The 21,110-nt window shown below is 45.2% G+C and overlaps 1 protein-coding gene across 5 annotated transcripts in view; it reads left to right on the forward strand.

Moving 5' to 3' along the window:
• PGAP1 (post-GPI attachment to proteins inositol deacylase 1) overlaps positions 1 to 21,110 on the forward strand; it is a 1,221,194-nt gene that overhangs the window by 469,266 nt on the left and 730,818 nt on the right. For 3 of the 5 annotated variants that reach the window (XM_056536018.1, XM_056536017.1, XM_056536020.1), the window contains exons 11-12: positions 20,520 to 20,569; positions 20,713 to 20,736. In XM_056536018.1, coding sequence (XP_056391993.1) covers positions 20,520 to 20,569; positions 20,713 to 20,736 — 74 coding nt within the window. The remainder of the gene's footprint in view (positions 1 to 20,519; positions 20,570 to 20,712; positions 20,737 to 21,110) is intronic. The other 2 variants (XM_056536021.1, XM_056536019.1) reach the window with 1 other exon arrangement.

Consider the following 21,110-nt stretch of genomic DNA (forward strand, 5'->3'; position numbering starts at 1 on the left):
CGATGATCCTGTCTGGAGACCCCCCAGAGGGTTATCAGCTACGGAATTCAGATGGACAATTCTGGATTGACTGAAATTGACTATTTCAGTTATTTTTTCAGTGACAGTTTTGTCAATCTGATGGTGGAGCAGACGAATCTGTACGCCCAGCAGTTCATCGCTCACCACGCTGATTCTTTTTTGGCTAGGTCCAATGAATGGTACGCCATTGATGCATCAGAGATGAGGACATTTTGGGGCATCTTGCTGCATATGGGCCTGGTCAAAAAGCCTAGTGTCAGGCAGTACTGGGGCGGGACCATCCTATACAAGACCCCGCTTTACAGTATGGTCATGACACAGAAGCGGTTCGAGGCCATTCGGAAATGCCTTCATTATGCAGATAATGCGGCATGTCCACCCCGAAGTGATCCCACCTATTACCGGCTTTACAAAGTGAGGCTGGTCATCTATCACTTAGGGGCCAAATTTTTGGACGCCTACGTACCGCTCAGGGAGCTCTCGGTCGACGAGTCTCTTATCAGTTTTAAGGGGAGACTCCTCTTCCGCCAGTATATTCCCTCGAAGCGGGCGCGGTATGGCGTGAAGCTCTATACATTTTGTGAGAGTACCTCCGGGTACACTCTTAAGCTTAGAGTGTATGAGGGACGAGATTCCCGTATTGAACCCCCAGAATGTTCCCCCACTCTGGGTGTTAGCGGGAAACTCGTTTGGGACCTTATGCACCCATTGCTGGATAAGGGTTACCATGTGTACATGGACAACTTTTATATCAGCATCCCTCTCTTCACATCCCTTGCCGCCAGATCCACGTCCGCTTGTGGAACCGTGCGGAAAAGCCAGAGAGGCCTCCCTCTAAATTTTCTGCAGACAACTATTCCCAAGGGTGAGTCCCGTGCCCTTGCCCATGAAAACCTGTTGTTGGTCAAGTATAAGCATAAGAGGGATGTCCTTATGCTGACCACTATTCATGGCAACGGCAGCTCACCTGTCTCTGTGCGAGGTACCACAAAATCGGTCCTCAAGCCCGATTGTATTCTGGACTACAATCAGTAAATGGGGGGGGGATTTGATCTTTCTGATCAAGTCCTCAAGCCATACATGGCCATGCGCAAAACACGGGTATGGTACAAAAAAGTTGCGGTGTACATGGTACAGGTTGCCATGTACAACACACTTGTACTGTCTCAGCACGCTGGCAACACAGGGACATTCCTCCAGTTCCAAGAAGAAGTCCTAAAGGTCCTGATCTTTGCTGACCGGGAAAGAGCAGGCCGGAGTTCCGAAGGAACTGGAGTGATAGGTGCCAGGATCGTCACTTTCCAGGTGAAGTCCCCCACACTGGAAAGAAGGGACGAACCCAGAAAAGATGCAGAGTGTGTTACAAGAGGGGGATACGGAAGGATACCACCATTCAATGTGACACTTGCCCCGATCATCCGGTCCTCTGCATTAAGGATTGCTTCAGGGAGTATCACACTTCCATGGAGTACTACATTTTCCCTTCTCGTTTAAATTTTCCATAATTTGACCCCAATGTACCAAGTCCAGAGTACATTCCAAGTTTTAACCCCATAAACCACTAAATTGGCCAAAATAATGTTTAATCTAACAAGAAAAAAAGAAAAAAACTGATAAGACCTCTGGGGGTATTTAAAAAAAAAAAAAAAAAAAAGGGTCATGGGTCACTGAGTCACTATCATCAGGGACTTTTTATGTTGCCTCAAATGCGCAGCACTCTCTCTCCACCAGAGCGGGGTGCACATTTGAGGCAACAGGTTAGGGACGGCCACACACATCACATTCCCAGAATGATGATTCAGAGCATAGGGTTTGGGGCGGGCATATTTTTTAGTTTTGGCTATGCTCTGGGTCATCATTCTGGGAACATAACCTGTTTTATAATTTTATGTCCCACTGTACCCCTTGTTAGTAATTAGTGTACCCCATCTAATGCCCCTTGAGGGGGGGTCCCACTGTTTTAGCTCCATAGGAGAATGCCAAAGCTCAAGGACCCTGACTGATCTCCGGCACCTCTACAAAGAAATGTATTTATAAACTTACGGTGACATTTTCTCCTTTTACCAGTTGTGAAAATGAAAAATGTGGGGTAAAAAATCTAATTTTTCATTCTCACATCCCACTTCATGAATATTTATCAAACACCTGTGGGGGTTAAGGCTCACTGTACCCCTTGTTATGTTCCCTAAGGGGTCTAGTTTCCAAAATAGTATGCCATGTGGTGTTTTTTTTTTTTTTTTGCTGACCTGGCACCATAGGGGCTTCCTAAATGCGATATGCCCCCCCCCCCCCCCCATTTCAGCAAAATTTGCAAATTTGACTCCTTTTCTTCTGAGCATTGTAGTGCGCCAGCAGAGCACTTGATGTTCACACATGGGGTATTTCCATACTCAGAGGAGATGGGGTTACACATTTTGGGGGGCATTTTCTCCCATTACTCTTTATAAAAATTGTAAATTTGGGGGAAAACTAGCATTTTAGGGGAAAAAAAAAATCATTTACCCATCTAACTTTAATAAAAAGTCGTGAAACACCTGTGGGGTGTTAAGGCTCACTGTACCCCTTGTTACGTTCCTTGAGGGGTGTAGTTTCCAAAATAGTATGCCATGTGGTATTTTTTGCTGTTCTGGCACCATAGGGGCTTCCTAAATGGGACATGCCCTCCAAAAACCATTTCAGAAAGACTCACTCTCCAAAATCCCACTGTCGCTCCTTTCCTTCTGAGCTCTCTACTGTGCCCGCCGAACACTTGACATACACATATGATGTATTTCTTTTCTCGAGAGAAATTGGGTTACACATTTTAGGAAGATTTCTCTCCTTTTACCCCTTGTAGAAATTCGAAAACTGGGTCTACAAGAATATGCCAGTGTAAAAAATGAAGATTTTGAATTTTCTTTATCAATTTGCTGCTATTCCTGTGAAACACCTAAAGCGTTAACAAACCTTTTTTATGTCATTTTGAATACTTTGAGGGGTGCAGTTTTTATAATGGGGTCATGTGTGGGGTATTTCTAATAAGAAGGCCCTTCAAATCCACTTCAAAACAGAACTGGTCCCTGAAAAATTTTGATTTTGAAAATTTTGTGAAAAATTGGAAAATTGCTGCTATACTGAAGCCCCGTGATGTCTTCCAAAAGTAAAAACATGTCAACTTTATGATGGAAACATAAAGTAGACATATTGTATATGTGAATCAATATATAATTTATTTGGAATATTCATTTTCCTCATAGAGAGCTTCAAATTTAAAAAAAAATGCAATTTTTTCTATTTTTTCATCAAATTTTTGAATTTTTCACCAAGAAATGATGCAAGTATCGACAAAATTTTACTACTAACATAACGTAGAATATGTCACGAAAAAACACTCTAGGAATCAGAAAGAAAGGTAAAAGCATCCCAGAGTTATTAATGATTAAAGTGAAAGGGGTCAGATGTGAAAAAATGGCCGGGTCCTCCAGTGAAAATTGGCTGGGTCCTTACGAGTGGTTAAAGGGGTACTCCCGTAGAAAACGTACATTTTTTTTTTTTTTAAATCAACTGGTGCTGGAAAGTTAAACAGATTTGTAAATTACTTCTATTAAAAAATCTTACAGCAATTTTTGGGCTCTGCATACTACAGAGGAAATGGGCTTCTTTTTGGAACACAGAGCTCTCTGCTGATATCATGACCACAGTGCTGTCTGCTGACATCTCTGTCCATTTTAGGAACTGTGCAGAGCAGCATGTTTGCTATGGGGATTTTCTCTTTCTCTGGACAGTTCTTAAAATGGAAAGAGATGTCAGCAGAGAGCACTGTGGTCATGATGTCAGCAGAGAGCTCTGTGTTCCAAAAAGAAAACCATTTCCTCTGTAGTATTCAGCAGCTAATAAGTACTGGAGGGATTAAGATTTTTTAATAGAAGTAATTTACAAATCTGTTTAACGTTCTGGCACCAGTTTATTTAAAAAAAAAAAAGGTTTCCACGGGAGTACTTTTTTGACTTTTTTACTCGATCAGTGCCGCGCGCTATTAGAGGCGGGTTCCTGCTTCACTATGACGCCGGGCCCGCCGTGATATGATGCGGGGTCACCGTGGGACCCCGCGTTATATCACAGGAGCGGGACCAAGGACATACTCATGTCCTTGGTCCTTAAGGAGTTAAACACAGCGGTTTGGATACTTTGTTGAAGGAGAGATCCACTGCTGCAAAACTTATTCGTTACGAATTTCAGGAAAAATTTGATTCTGAACGAATGCGAACTTTGTCGCGATTCGATCGCACAAATCGCTTTATTAAACTCCATTTTCCTGCGTTCTAGGCTGTTTTAGACCTAAGATGGCGGCTCCACCTGGCAGTACATGGGGCAAGGCACCATGGGAGGGCGGGAAGCTGGTGCGGGAATCAAGGTAGGTGGGCTGACCCTGAATCACATGTCAGATGCAGCCTATCAGTGTTCACTGACCCCTGTGATGTCACAGCCCTATATAATCGGTGGCCATCTTCCCTCTGGTCATAGCTACTCCACACGAGATGGGGAAAGGAAGTGACTGCACGTCTGTGTGCTGATCGCATACAACGGCGTTATACAGCATCCGACTGCTACGAGTAGCGGTGACATCAGCATTAGGGAATGATACAGGGCACAGTGTTGCTGCAGTTCTGACCGAGAACGTATTCTCCCTACTCAAAATAGCAGGCATAGAGGTGCTGCATAGCAGTCACCTGCGTCATAGATCTCACAGCTGTTTTACCTGTATGGAGCATCTAATCTCCTCTTTTTTCAGCCCAATTGAGTTTTTTCTGTTGCTCCACAAATCTGATTCTCACAATTGTGTGACAGAGTGCAATTTAGGGTTTAATCCCTGTAAAAAAAAAAGGGATTAATGAGCGCTTAACAGTGCGCTCATTATTGCAAAGGGCATACATACAACCAAGTAGTGTACTATTTAGTAACTGTTATTCTGTCTCTGTGCTAAATTCAGTGCTATTCCACGCATTAGTATACACCGGCTGGTGTATACAACAAAAAAAGTTTTTTTCTGCGTATAAATATTCTTAACAGTGTGCTCATCATTGCAAAGGGCATACATAGAACCAAGTAGTGTACTATTTACTACCTGTTATTCTGTCTCTGTGCTAAATTCAATGCTATTCCACACATTAGTATACACCTGCTGGTGTATTTAAAAAAAAAAAAGTGTTTTTTCTGCGTAGAAATACACATACCAGTGCGCTCATCATTGCAAAGGGCATACATACAACAAAGGAGTGTACTATTTAGTAACTGTTATTCTATCTAGGGCCTATATACTTTGAAAGGACAGCCGTAAGTAATCGCCTGCTGCTGTTCTGTACTCTCATAAACGCACTTCAGGCAGGGAAGTGCCAGGACATGCACAGAGAAGGGGCAGAGGCCTACATACGTCAGGCAGAGTTGGCAGCAGACTTGGGGCGAGTGGCAGCAGGAGTCGCAGCAATAGGCCTGAGCTCCCATTAACACTCAGCGGTCCTGTCGTCGACCCATCTCTCCTTGTCAATTGGTTTGCACACTCATCCCCATCATCACAAGCGACATCTGACAACCCCAATCAAGAGTCGGTGGGTTCCTCAGACACAACCCTCAGTTGGCATGGCCCGGGAGCAGTCCCCGTAATCCCATTGCCTTTGTCCTATGCTGTTCCCTCTCCCAAAGAAGTATCTCATGCTTTGGGTTCAGCTCCACTATTTATCAAGGATGATGTAATAGAGGACAGTCAGCATCTAATGGGCAGCCAAGAATGTGAGGAGACATGCGTCCCTTGCTCCGCAAGTCGGCCAAGTAGTGATGCGGAGAGTGACGTGGGAGGCGGTGTTTCAATTGTTCAGGGTCCTGAGGCAGACACTGTTGTGGAACACGAGGAGGACATCAGTGACGTGCACACATCTTTTGATGATGATGAAGCCGATCGCAATTGGGAGCCGGTGCAGAAGCCGGGGCTTCATCATCATCAGGAGAAGAGATTTGCTCTTTGTCTGAGGCAGCAAGGCGGTAACACGGTTGGCAATCAGCGTGGTGGTGGCAGTAGTGGAAATTCAGGAGCCAAGCGTGCCAGAAGGAGACCACCTGCTTCGCGACAAGCTACCATTCAGGGAGGTAGTGGAACAGGGGTTCCTGGAGACAGCGCCAATAGCAGTGAAATAGTGCAGACTGCGGGTGGGAAAATCAGCTACTCTTCGGTGTGGTTTTTCTTCATAAAGAATCCGGAGGACCTTAGCGTAGTCACATGCAAAATCTGTGGGCAGAAAGTGAAGCGTGGCCAGGGTCCCAATCTCTGCACCACGGCCCTGCGTTAACACATGATTCGCCACCATAAAGCGGCCTGGGATAACCGTGGCTCCGATGTAGTGGTCCAGCCTGCCGCATCACCCAGTGGCCATCCGCTCCCTCCATCATCCAGCCAAGGCTCCATCACCTCAGCCAAAGGGAGCATTGTGTCAAACCCTCCTTCTTGCGCTCCTGCTTCTTCCGCTCGTAGTCAGCCATTCCGCCAACAATCGATCGGCGAAGCCATGTCCTAGAGACAACAGTATGTGCCCACTCATCCAACGGCGTAGAAGTTGAATGTGCTCCTGTCCAAGTTGCTGGTGTTCCAGTCCCTCCCTTTCCAACTGGTGGACTCTGCAGCTTTCAGGGAATTGACGGCTTGTGCCGAGCCGAGGTGGAGAGTCCCAAGCCGTCATTTCTTTGCGAAGAAGGCAGTACCAGCCCTGCATAAGTTTGTACAAGAGAAGGTGGGCCAGTCCTTGAGCCTGTCGGTGTGTTCAAAAGTGCACGGCAGCACCGACGTGTGGAGCTGTATCTACGGGCAGGGACAATACATGTCTTTTACGGCCCACTGGGTAAATGTTGTTCTTGCACAGCCACAACAGCAACTTGGACAGGTCACACCGCGTCCTCCTATACGCTCTCGCTCCCAGGCAGTTGGTCCTTTACAGTGTGCGCCTCCTCCCCCGTGTCCTCGGCCTCCACTGCACGTCCAAATGGCCCTTCTTCGTACCATGTGTGTAGGGCACAGCGGTGTCAAGTCGTCCTTCACATAGTTTGCCTTGGGGAACGGAGTCACACAGGGGAGGAACTGCTAAAGTTCATTAGGGAAGAAATCAGAGTATGGCTTACTCCACGAAATCTGGAAATGGGAACCATGGTGACCGACAATGGGAAGAACATTGTGGCCGCGCTGCGACAAGGAAGTGTGAACCATTCGCCCTGCATGGTACACGTGTTGAATCTGGTTGTCAAGAAGTTCATCAAGTCTTCACCCCATTTGCAAGACGTCCTGACAATGGCAAGGAAACTGCATGCACTTCAGCCACTCATACATCGCCAAGCACACTTTGTTTGAGCTGCAGAGTCAGAACGGTATCCCACAACATAGTCGCATTTGTGACGTTGCCACACGTTGGAATTCCACCCTCCATACGAACAAAGAAAAGCCATCACGAATTTTTTGATGATACAGGCAGATAGGAGTACTCCCCTGTGTAACTTCAATGTGAACGAGTGGCAGCTCATACATGACACCTGCCGTTTGCTGAGGCCACATTTTTTGTTGCCATGAATTCCACTCCTACATTTACTCCAAAAAATGATTGAAAACATGGCTGGTCACGGCAGTGGAGACGTTGCGCCTACATCAGAAGGCTACATGAGTCCTGTGGGGGATAAACTGGAGGAGGATGATGAGGGGCAGAGCGGAGCACAGTTTACGGTGGATGAGATGGCCGGTGTTTCTGGTCATTGGACAGGAGAGGAGGAGCAGGAGCAGTCAGAGGGGCTGAAGGGTTATTACGAGGGAGGCGTGACAGAGGACCCAGGCACACTGTGGTAGTATGCAGTGGAGATGGAGGCAGGTAGTCCCAGCGAGTCACTGTCACAAATGGCACGATGCATGCTGAGTTGCTTGCGTAGTGACCCCCGAATTGTCAAAATTCATCAGCGTGATGACTTCTGGATCTCCACCTTATTAGACCCTTGCTACCGGCCCAGAATGGGGGCCTTTTTTACACCCACTGAGAGGGAGGACAAACTGACCTACTTCAGGGAGCTTCTACGTAGTCAGTTGGCCGATGCCTATCGGCCACATGGTCCATCCACTCGCAGGTGTGACTCGGGGGGCCCTCTGCGCTCACCTTCCACTGCCACGGCTGCTGCGGAGGGGTGGCAGGAGCAGTACCGGCTCAATCAGCAGCAGCCTGAGTCTACAGTCGCTGATGAGTAGCTTCCTTCAGCCGCATAGTGAAGCTACTCATCAGCAGCAGGTGGACATGGAGCAGGACCTGAACCAGCAGGTGGTGGCTTGCCTCGACGTGACCCTGCTAACAACCGTTGAAGATCTGCTGGACTTCTGGGCAGCCAAACTCCATTTATGGCCGCGACTAGCGGAGTTTGCCCTGGAAAAGCTGTCCTGCCCGGCCAGTAGTGTGCCATCAGAGCAGGTGTTTAGTGCAGCCGGGGCCATAGTCACCCCAAGGCGAACTCGTCTGTCCACTAAAAATGTGGAGAGACTGACGTTTGTCAAGATGAATCCGGGATGGATCAGCCAGGATTTCCAGCCACCAATGACAGATGGGTCTGAGTAGATTGACCATGCTCCTACAACAACATTTTCTCTATTGTGGTTGGTTATGAAACCCTCTGGGGCAGACCTGGGCATTGTACTGCCCGCTTGCCACATATGGCCCTTTGATTGGCTCTGACCGGCCCGCACTGATTGGGGGACAACTATGCTGCCTAATCTGGGGGACAACTATGCTCCTAATCTGGGGGACAGCTATGCTGCCTAATCTTGGAGACATCTATGCTGCCTAATCTGGGTGACATCTATGCTGCCTAATCTGGGGGACAACTATGCTGCCTAATCTGGGGGACAACTATGCTCCTAATCTGGGGGACATCTGTGCTGCCTAATCTGGGGGACATCTATGCTCCTTATCTGGGGGACAACTATGCTCCTAATTTGGGGGACATGTATGCTGCCTAATCTGGGTGACATCTATGCTGCCTAATCTGGGGGACAACTATGCTCCTAATATGGGGAAAACTGATGCTTCTGGCCTTGGGCCTATAATTTTTTGAAGTTTTAGCAGTAGCTAAATACATGCTTAATGCAAATGTCAACATTGATCTTTAAATGTAAGGGGTTATGAAACCCTCTTGGGTACTGCGAATGACTGCTCCAGACTCATTCTGTGTCTATCACAAACTACTTGCCTCCCTGGTGCCTCAGGCCTTGGGCCTATAATTTTTTGAAGTTTAGCAGTAGCTAAATACATGCTTAATGCAAATGTAAACATTGATCTTTAAATGTAAGAGGTTATGAAAACCTCTTGGGTACTGCAAATACATGCTCCAGGCTCATTCTGTGTCTTTCAGGAACTACTTGCCTCCCTGGTGCCTCTGGCCTTGGGCCTTAAATTTTTGGATGTTTAGCAGTAGCTTAATGCAAATTTCAACAATGATCGTTAAATTCTCGGCACTCTGCCAGGGCCTTCTCCTACCCCACCAGGGCCGATCCGAGGACCACACTAACAAACTCACTAACTATTCCAATCGCTTATAGCGACGGGCGGTGTGTACAAAGAGGGACTTTAACCCCTTCAGGACGGAGCCCATTTTGGCCTTAAGGACCGGAGCGTTTTTTGCACATCTGACCACTGTCACTTTAAACATTAATAACTCTGGAATGCTTTTAGTTATCATTCTGATTCCGAGATTGTTTTTTCGTGACATATTCTACTTTAACATAGTGGTAAATTTTTGTCGATACTTGCATCCTTTCTTGGTGAAAAATCCGTAAATTTGATGAAAAATTTGAAAATTTAGCATTTTTCTAACTTTGAAGCTCTCTGCTTGTAAGGAAAATGGATATTACGAATAAATTTTTTTTGGGTTCACATATACAATATGTCTACTTTATGTTTGCATCATAAAATTGACGTGTTTTTACTTTTGGAAGACACCAGAGGGCTTCAAAGTTCAGCAGCAATTTTCCGATTTTTCACAAAATTTTCAAACTCAGTATTTTTCATGGACCAGTTCAGGTTTGAAGTGGATTTGAAGGGTCTTCATATTAGAAATACCCCATAAATGACCCCATTATAAAAACTACACCCCCCAAAGTATTCAAAATGACATTCAGTCAGCCTTTTAACCCTTTAGGTGTTTCACACGAATAGCAGCAAAGTGAAGGAGAAAATTCACAATCTTCATTTTTTATACTCACATGTTCTTGTAGACCCAATTTTTGAATTTTTACAAGGGGTAAAAGGACAAAATTTTTACTTGTATTTGTAGCCCAATTTCTCTCGAGTAAGCACATACCTCATATGTCTATGTAAAGTGTTCGGCGGGCGCAGTAGAGGGCTCAGAAGGGAAGGAGCGACAAGGGGATTTTGGAGAGTACGTTTTTCTGAAATGGTTTTTGGGGGGCATGTTACCTTTAGGAAGCCCTTATGGTGCCAGAACAGCAAAAAAAAAAACACATGGCATACCATTTTGGAAACTAGACCCCTCGGGGAATGTAACATGGGATAAAGTGAACCTTAATACCCCACAGGTGTTTCACGACTTTTGCAAATGTAAAAAAAAAAAAAAAAATTTTACCTAAAATGCTTGTTTTCCCCCAAAATTTTTATTTTTAAAAATGGTAATAGCAGAAAATACCCCTAAAAATTTGAAGCCCAATTTCTCCCGATTCAGAAAACACCCCATATGGGGGTGAAAAGTGCTCTGCTGGCGCACTACAGGTCTCAGAAGAGAAGGAGTCACATTTGGCTTTTTGAACGCAAATATTTCTCTGGGGGCATGCCGCATTTAGGAAGCCCCTATGGTGCCAGAACAGCAAAAAAAAAAACACATGGCATACCATTTTGGAAACTAGACCCCTCGGGGAACGTAACAAGGGGTTAAGTGAACCTTTATACCCCACAGGTGTTTCACGACTTTTGCATATGTAAAAAAAAAAGTTTTTTTTTTACCTAAAATGCTTGTTTTCCCAAAAATTTTACATTTTTAAAAAGGGTAAAAGCAGAAAATACCCCCCAAAATTTGTAACACAATTTCTCCCGAGTACGGCGATACCCCGTATGTGACCCTAAACCGTTGCCTTGAAATACGACAGGGCTCCAAAGTGAGAGCGCCATGCGCATTTGAGGCCTAAATTAGGGATTGCATAGGGGTGGACATAGGGGTATTCTACGCCAGTGATTCCCAAACAGGGGGCCTCCAGCTGTTGCAAAACTCCCAGCATGCCTGGACAGTCAACGGCTGTCCGACAATACTGGGAGTTGTTTTGCAACAGCATGAGGCTCCGTTCTGGAAACAGTGGCGTACCAGACGTTTTTCATTTTTATTGGGGAGGGGAGGGGGGCTGTGTAGGGGTATGTGTATATGTAGTGTTTTTTACTTTTTATTTTATTTTTTGTGTTAGTGTAGTGTTTTTAGGGTACAGTCACATGGGCGGGGGGTTCACAGTAGTTTCTCGCTGGCAATTTGAGCTGCAGCAGAAAGTTTGCGGCAGCTCAAATTTGCAGCCGGATACTTACTGTAATCCTCCGCCCATGTGAGTGTACCCTGTACGTTCACATTGGGGGGGACATCCAGCTGTTGCAAAACTACAACTCCCAGCATGCCCGTTGGCTGTCGGTGACTGCTGAGAGTTGCAGTTTTGCAACAACTGTAGGCACACTGGTTATGTATCACTGAGTTTGTGACCTAACTCAGTGTTTCACAACCAGTGTGCCTCCAGCTGTTGCAAAACTACAACTCCCAGCATGTACGGTGCATGGTGTACGGTGACTGCTGACAGTTGTAGTTTGCAACAGCTGGAGGCACACCGGTCGTGAAACACTGAGTTAGGTAAAAAAAAAAAACTCTGAGTTTCACAACCAGTGTGCCTTCAGCTGTTGCAAAACTACAACTCTCAGCAGTCATCGACAGCCAACGGGCATGCTGGGAGTTGTAGTTATGCAGCCAGCAGATGCACCACTACAACTCCCAGCATGCACTTTAGCTGTTTGTGCAAGCTGGGAGTTGTAGTTAGACAACAGCTGAAGGTACACTTTTCCATGGAAAGAATGTGCCTCCAGCTGTTGCAAAACCATAAGTCCCAGCATGCCCATAAGGCAATGCTGGGAGTTGTGGTGGTCTGCCTCCTGCTGTTGCATAACTACAGCTCCCAGCATGCCCTTTTTGCATGCTGGGAGCTGTTGCTAAGCAACAGCAGAAGGCTGTCACTCACCTCCTGCTGCTGCCGGCACACAGGTCAGTCCCGCCGCCGCAGCTGCTCCTGGGGCCCCGATCCCAACAGGGGCGCCGGGGATCGGGGTCCCCAGCACCCGGGGTCGTCTTCCCGCACCCGCTCACGCCCTCCGGAAGAGGGGCGGAGCGGGTGCGGGAGTGACACCCGCAGCAGGCGCCCTGATTGGTCGGCCGGTAATCCGGCCGACGAATCAGGGCGATCGTGAGGTGGCACCAGTGCCACCTCACCCCTGCAGGCTCTGGCTGTTCGGGGCCGTCAGAGACGGCCCCGAACAGCCAGTAATTCCGGGTCACCGGGTCACTGGAGACCCGATTGACCCGGAATCGCCGCAGATCGCTGGACTGAATTGTCCAGCGATCTGCGGCGATCGCCGACATGGGGGGGCATAATGACCCCCCTGGGCGATATGCCGGGATGCCTGCTGAACGATTTCAGCAGGCATCCGGCTCCGGTCCCCAACCGGCTAGCGGTGGGGGCCGGAATTCCCACGGGCGTATGGATACGCCCTCGGTCCTTAAGGACTCGGGATTCAGGGCGTATCCATACGCCCTATGTCCTGAAGAGGTTAATCAATGCCAGCTTATGACCCTCACTTACTGGTAATTCCTCATTTTAAGGTTAAATAATTGCAATCCCAGATCCCTATCACAAACTGGTTTCAGCGTGCAACACGCACCTGTCCTTGAAAGATAGAGACACGCTAATCCGTTTAGTGGAGCGCTAGTGCGGCCCAGGACATCTGAGGCCATAACACACCTGTTATTGCTCGATCTCGCAATTGATCGGGCAAGGTAAGGGGTTATTAAAGCCTCTTGGGTACTGCTGAGGCCTACTCCTGACTGCTCCTGGTGCAATGTCTGGGGTACTTAAACACTCTTGGGTAGTGTTATTGTTAAATTTACTGATAATTTTATCAGTAATAAAATTTAGTTTTGCAGAATGCTAACCATTACACAACAGAACGCTTGTTGCGTGTGATTTTTTTTTATGAAAATAAATAAATATAAATATATATATATATATATATATATATATATATATATATATGGAGAGGGATTAACTCTGCTTAATCATTTTTGGTGATTAGAATCCTTTTGTGATCTGATCTTTTGGAGACAGATGCGGTTACACACGTAATAATTTTTTTAACCAAATTTCAAACATTGTGTGGTTTATTATTTTTGAGAAGAATGTCTTTTGGTGGTCCACCGTCCTGCATTATAGAGTCTTCTGAACTGCTGTATATGTGCTTGTTTTTAAAAAAACAGGTATTTCGTCAGACAATTTCAATAAAATTTTGTGTTTTTTGGGGGTGGATTGTGAAGCCCGGGTGTGTACTCGTGCATCAGCCAACTCCAGGCTGTGTCTTTCAGGCAATCTATGGGTTCCTGATGGCGCAGAGGTGGGGCCTGAGTCTGGGAATTTAAAATTTTTGGATTGCGGGTGCTACAAAAAAAGATGGACACACCCTATTCCGTTCAGTTGAGCGCGCCTGCAGCCCCAGACATCTGAGGGCATAACACACCTGTTATTGCTCGATCTCAGGAGAAGGGGGGTTCATCATCGGGAGAAGAGAGTTGCAGGTTGCCCTTCAGTCAGCAAGGTGGTAGCACGGTTGGCAGTCAGTGTGGTGTGGCAGTAGTGGAAATTCTGGAGCCAAACGTGCCCGGGGAAGACCACCTGCTTCACGGCAGCTTACCTTTCCGGGAGCTAGCGGGTTACCAGCACCGGCCGATGAAAGATAGAGACACGCTAATCCGTTCAGTGGAGCGCGCCTTCGGCCCCGGAAATCTGAGGGCATAACACGCCTGGTATTGCTCGATCTCGCAATTGATCGTGCAAAGGTAGGGGGTTATTAACCACTTAAGGACCTAGGGCATATGGATACGCCTTGACGTCCTGGTACTTAAGGACCCAGGGCGTATCCATACGCCCGTGGGAATTTCGGTCCCCGCCGCGCCGGGCGGGGACCGGGCCGGGGTGACTGCTGATAACAATCAGCAGGCACCCCGTGCAAATGCCCAGGGGGGGTCATTACACCCCCCCCCCCCCCCCCCCCCGTCGGCGATCGGCGCAAATCGCAAGTGAATTCACACTTGCGATTTGCGCCAATTCCGGGTCATACGGGTCTATTGTGACCCGATGACCAGGAATAGAAGGGGTATCGCGGTTGTCTAAGACACCCACGATCCCCCTGTAGGCATAGGAGTGAGGTGGCAGGGGTGCCACCCCTCCTATCCCTGCTATTGGTCTGCTATTGATCGTCAGAGGCTACGACCAATAGCAGACCGGGGGCGGGGGGGGGTTAACTTTCGTTTTCCCCGTCCTGCCCACCCACAATAGGCGGGGCAGAACGGGGAACCGAAGGGGACCGGGCGCCGACGTCCACTTACCCGTCCGGAGGCTGCGGCGACGTTGATCGGCGGGCGGCGTCACGTGCGTCTAAAGAGGACGGCTGCCGGGATCCTACGGAAGCCGGTAAGTTGATCTGGAGGGCTACAGTCTGAGACCGTGGTCCCTAACTGTAGCCCTCCAGATGTTGCAAAACTACAACTCCCAGCATGCCCAGACAGCTGTTTGGGCATGCTGGAATATGTAGTTTTGCAACAGCTGGAGGGCTGCAGTTTGAGACCACTATACAGTGGTCTCTAAACTATATCCCTCCAGATGTTGCAAAACTACAACTCCCAGCATGCCCACATAGCTGTTTGTTGTCTGGGCATGCTGGGAGTTGTAGTTTTGCAACATCTGGAGGTCCACAGTTTGGAGATCACTGTGCAGTGGTCTAAAAACTGTAGCTCTCCAGATGTTGCATAACTACATCTCCCAGCATGCCCTTCGGTGATTAGTACATGCTGGGAGTTGTAGTTTTGCAACAGCTGGAGGCACACTGGTTGGAAAATATTGAGTTAGGTAACGGAACCTAACTGAAGGTTTTCCAACCAGTGTGCCTCCAGCTGTTGCAAAAGTACAACTCCCAGCATGCACGGTCTGTCAGTACATGCTGGGAGTTGTAGTTTTGAAACAGCTGGAGGTCTTCCCTCCCCCCCATGTGAACGTACAGGGTACATTCACACAGGCAGGTTTACAGTAAATTTCCTGCTTCAAGTTTGGGCTGCGGCAAATTTTTCGCCGCAGCGCAAACTCCTAGCGGGAAATTCTCCATAACACGCCAGTGTGAACGTACCCTAAAAACACTACACTACACTACACTAACATATACACCACTTACACTGTCCCCCCCCCCCCCCCCCCCCCCAATAAACAATTTAAAACGTCTTGTACGGCAGGGTTTTCAAAACGGAGCCTCCAGCTGTTGCAAAAACAACTCCCAGCATTTCTGGACAGCCACTGACTGTCCAAGCATGCTGGTAGTTTAGCAACAGCTGGAGGCACCCTGTTTGGGAATCACTGGCGTAGAATACCCCTATGTCCACCCCTATGCAATCCCTAATTTAGTCCTCAAATGCGCATGGGGCTCTCTTACTTCGGAGCCCTGTCGTATTTCAAGGAAACAGTTTAGGGCCATATATGGGGTATCTCCGTACTCGGGAGAAATTGCACTACAAATTTTGGGGGTCTTTTTTTCCTTTTACCACTTGTGAAAAGGAAAAGTTGGGGGCTACACCAGCCTGTTAGTGTAAAAAAATGTTACAATAACATGCTGATGTTGCCCCATACTTTTTATTTCCACAAGCGGTAAAAGGAAAAAAAAGACCCCCAAAATTTGTAACGCAATTTCTCCTGAGTACGGAAATACCCCAGATGTGGGCGTAAAATGCTCTGCGAGCACACAACAAGGCTCAGGAGTGAGAGCGCATCATGTACATTTGAGGCCTAAATTGGTGATTTGCACAGGGGTGGCTGATTTTACAGCGGTTCTGACAAATGCAAAAAAAATATAAAAATACCCACATGTGACCCCATTTTGGAAACTACACCCCTCACCGAACGTGACAAGGGGTATAGTGAGCCTGAACACCCCACAAGTGTTTGACGAATTTTCATTTAGTTTGGATGGGAAAATGAAAAAAATTATATTTTTTCACTAAAATGCTGGTGTTACCCTAAATTTTTCATTTAAACAAGGGAAAATAGGAAAAAAGCCTGCCCAAATTTGTAACCCCATCTCTTCTGAGTAAGAACATACCCCATATGTGAATTTAAAGTGCTCTGCGGGCGAACTACAATGCTCAGAAGAGAAGGAGCGCCATTGGGATTTTGTAGAGAAAATTTGTCCGGAATTGAAGGCCACATGTGTTTACAAATCCCCATAGTGCCAGAACAATGGACCCCCGACACATGTGAACCCATTTTGGAAACTACACCCCTCACGTAATGTAATAAGGCGTACATTGAGAATTTACGCCCCACAGGTGTCTGACAGATTTTTGGAACAGTGGTCCGTAAAAATGAAAAATAAAATTTTTCATTTGCACAGCCCACTGTTCCAAAGATCTGTGGGGTGTACATACTCACTGCACCCCTTATTAAATTCTGTGATGGGTGTAGTTTCCAAAATGGGGTCACGTGGGGGGTCCACTGTTCTGGCACCACGGGGGGCTTTATAAACGCACATGGCCCCTGACTACCATTCCAAACTAATTCTCTTTCCAAAAGCTCAATGGCGCTCCTCCTCTTCTGAGCATTGTAGTTCGCCAGCAGAGCATTTTACGTCCTAACATGGGGTATTTTTATACTCAGAAGAAATGGGGTTACAAATTTTGGGGGTCATTTTCTCCTATTACCCCTTGTAAAAATTTTAAATTTAGGGGAAAAAATGCATTTTAGTAAAAAAAAAAAAAAAAATTTTTTTCATTTACACATTCAACTTTAACGAAAAGTCTTCAAACACCTGTGGGGTGTTAAGGCTCAGCGGACCCCTTGTTACGTTCCTTTAGGGGTGTAGTTTCCAAAATAGTATGCCATGTGGGTAATTTTTTGCTGTTCTGGCACCACAAGAGCTACCTAAATGCGACATGCCCCCAAAAAAACATTTCAGCAAAAGTTGCTTTCAAAAAGCCAAATGTGACTCCTTCTCTTCTGAGCATTGTAGTTCGCCCACAAAGCATTTTACGTCCTAACATGGGGTATTTCCATACTCAGAAGAGATGGGGTTACAAATTTGGGGGGGGGGGCATTTTCTCCCATTACCCTTACCTCCCATTACCCGTAAAAATGGTAAATTTGGGGGAAAAACTGCACTTTAGTGAAAACATTTTTTTTTCATTTACACATCCGACTTTAACGAAAAGTCGTCAAACACCTGTGGGGTGTTAAGGCTCACTGGACCCCTTGTTACGTGCCTTGAGGGGTCTAGTTACCAAAATGGTATGCCATGTTGGGGCTTTCTGCTGTTCTGGCACCATAGGGGCTTCCTAAATGTGACATGCCCCCCCAAAACCATTTCAGCAAAATTCCCTCTCCAAAATCAAATTGTCGCTCCTTCCCTTCTGAGCCCTCTAGTGCACCCGTCGAACACTTGACATACACATATGAGGTATTTCCTTACTTGAGAGAAATTGGGTTACAAATTTTGGGGGGATTTTTCATCTTTTACCCCTTGTAAAAAATCAAAAACTGGGTCTACAAGAACATGCGAGTGTAAAAAATGAAGATTTAGAATTTTCTCCTTCACTTTGCTGCTATTCCTGTGAAACACCTAAAGGGTTAACACACTTACTGAATGTCATTTTGAATACTTTGAGGGGTTCAGTTTTTATAATGGGGTAATTTGTGGGGTATTTCTAATATGAAGGCCCTTCAAATCCACTTCAAAACTGAACTGGTCCCTGAAAAATTTCGATTTTGAAAATTTTGTGAAAAATTGGAAAATTGCTGCTGAACTTTGAAGCCCTCTGGTGTCTTCCAAAAGTAAAAACACGTCAATTTTATGATGCAAACATAAAGTAGACATATTGTATATGTGAATCAATGTATAATTTATTTGGAATATCCATTTTCCTTATAAGCAGAGAGCTTCAAAGTTTAAAAAAAATGCAAAATTTTCAATTTTTTCATAAAATTTTTGATTTTTTCACCAAGAAATGATGCAAGTATCGACAAAATTTTACCACTAACATAAAGTAGAATATGTCACGAAAAAAACAATCTCGGAATCAGAATGAAAGGTAAAAGCATTCCAGAGTTATTAATGCTTGAAGTGACAGTGGTCAGATGTTCAAAAAATGGCCGGGTCCTTAAGGTATATTTGGGCTGGGTCCTTAAGGGGTTAAAGCCTCTTGGGTACTGCTGAGGCCTACTCTTGACTGCTGCTGGTGTAGTGTATGGGGTAATTAAACACTCTTGGGTAGTGTTTTTTTTTTTTTTATTTACTGATAATTTTATCAGTAATAAAATGAAATATTCCAGAATGCTAATCGTTAGACAACGGAACACTTTTTGCGTGTGATTTTTTTATGAAAATTTAAAAAAATAAAATAAAATGCGGACAGGGATTAACTCTACTTCATCATTTTGGGCGAAAAAAGTCCTTTGGTGATCTGATCTTTTGGAGACAGATGCGCTTACACACATATTGAATTAGTTTTTGTAAAAAAAATTTCAAACATTGTGTGGTTTATTATTTTTGAGAAGAATGTCTTTGGGTGGTCCATCGTTCTGCATTATAGAGTCTGTGAACTGTGAACTGTTGGATATGCACTTGTTCTTACACAAAAGTATTTCTTTAAAATGTTTCTAATATTTTTTTGTTTTCTGGAGGGGATTGTGAAGCCCGGGTGTATACTGGTGCATCAGCCAACTCCAGGCTGTGTCCTTCAGGCAATATATGGGTTCCTGATGCCGCAGAGGTGGGGCCTGGGTCTGGAAATTTCTAATTTTTGGATAGCGGTGCTACCTTTGAGAAATCTTTGTCAAAAATTTCATATATTGTGTTGGGTTTTTTTTTTTTGGGAGGGGGGGGGGAGGGGATTGTGAAGCCCTGGTGTGTAGGGTACTAATGCATCAGCCAACTCCACGCTGTGCCATTCAGCCACTAAATGGTCTCCTCTTGCTGCCAGCATGTCCACGCTGTGTCATTCAGCCACTATATGGTGTCCTCATGCTGCCAACACCTCCACGCTGTGCCATTCATCCACTATATGGTGTCCTCATGCTGCCAACACCTCCGCGCTATGTCATTCAGTCACTATATGGTCTCCTGACACTGATGCCACCACCAGGCTCTGTCTTTGTGCTGCTGTGCGGCAGTGATTCTAAGAGCGATGCCGGTAATCTGCATGCTATTCTGAATAACAGTATTATTTCACTACCCCAGCACACTCCATATGCGTTTTAGGACACAGCAAAGTGTTCTATACCCATATAGAGGCTGTATGTAGGCTAGAAATAGCCTTTTTTAATATTGATTCGCCGCGAACAAATTCGGATCAAAACAAAATTCGGCGAATCGGCCGAATCAAATTTTTGAAAAGTTCGCTCATCTCTAGTAGTCAATGTTTTTTATTATGTTTATGATATAGTTTTGCACTGCAGAGTATGTTACTAAAATGATAATATAGAGAAAATATTTTTTTATGTACTATAAGTAATATCATACTATTTCTATTAAAATGAAAAAATGTGGAATAATATTGTTGCATGTTTTTTTTTTTGTTTTTTTTTTATTACTTGACATTTATGATTCATATTGTTTTAATGCAATTGTGTTCTTAACATGCACATATATAACAATGGTAGGAGGACAAGAGAGGGTTCAGGTACTGCGACAGGTGTTTCTAGTTAACCTAGCCAGAACCCCTCCTCTTTTCTGCATTTATACCATATCTAACCCTGCAAACTTTGTATGACTAAGGCTATTGAACATAGCTGAAACACGTCACCTTGTCATCTCTGTAATGCCTGGTTGATTTTTCAATAAATAAGCATATCCTAACCTTGCACTGGTCCCATCATTTTTGTTGTATATTTATGTAGGTATTATGCTAATCTTATAGGGGTTAACCACCTTTACGATATACATAAAAGATGGCCAGACACTTTGAAGTTTGAGGTTCCATTAATAAGTTAATGCAGTGGGAGCTGATAATTTACTGATAGACTTTATTCATGTTGTTAGGTGCTAGATAACTAATAATAAAAATGAATGCAAATCCATGGTTATTTCAACTATGCAATATATCCTAATATATTTTGTAAACATTTAAATATAAAGCTTGTTGATTTTTTTTATGTTGATATTTTTTTGCAGTTTACTCACAGTTGGATATTTGGCTGTGATGATCACAATTCATCCAAGTGGTATGTATTATCATGTTCCTTAATATTTTTGTTATAGAGACATAAAAAGGAATGCTTTCATGTGAGTAGTGTTGTCAGATAACAAAAATAGTATTATTTAGGGAAATGTAACATTTAATTGACAGAACATTTTTTTTTTTAAGTCAGAGCCAGGAGGAGAACAACAGGTACCAGAGCTAAGGAGCTAAGCAGAGGATATATCCAGGAACTGGGTTGAGGTCAGGATCATGTGCACAGGGAGTAGAGTGAGGACAGGGCATGATAAGTCCTCTTTAAATCACATCATCTTTGGGTGCTGGTTTTCCTAGCAGTTAGGCCCCGTTCACACTACTGAAATTCCTCTTGGAATTTACAGAAAGAAAATCCTTGCAGATTCTGCTTGAAACAGCCTCCCATTGATTTCAGTGCACACGTTGGAAGTTCCATCATGGATCTTCCAAAGAGGAATTGTATTACGGCGGAAGATTATTAATGCTGTTTCTCAATAAGGTGTAAATGCCAATTCTCAATAGCACTAATTTTCAATAGCACATATCCACTG

This window comes from Hyla sarda, chromosome 8, assembly GCF_029499605.1.
Source record: "Hyla sarda isolate aHylSar1 chromosome 8, aHylSar1.hap1, whole genome shotgun sequence".
In the NCBI taxonomy this organism is placed as follows: domain Eukaryota; kingdom Metazoa; phylum Chordata; class Amphibia; order Anura; family Hylidae; genus Hyla; species Hyla sarda.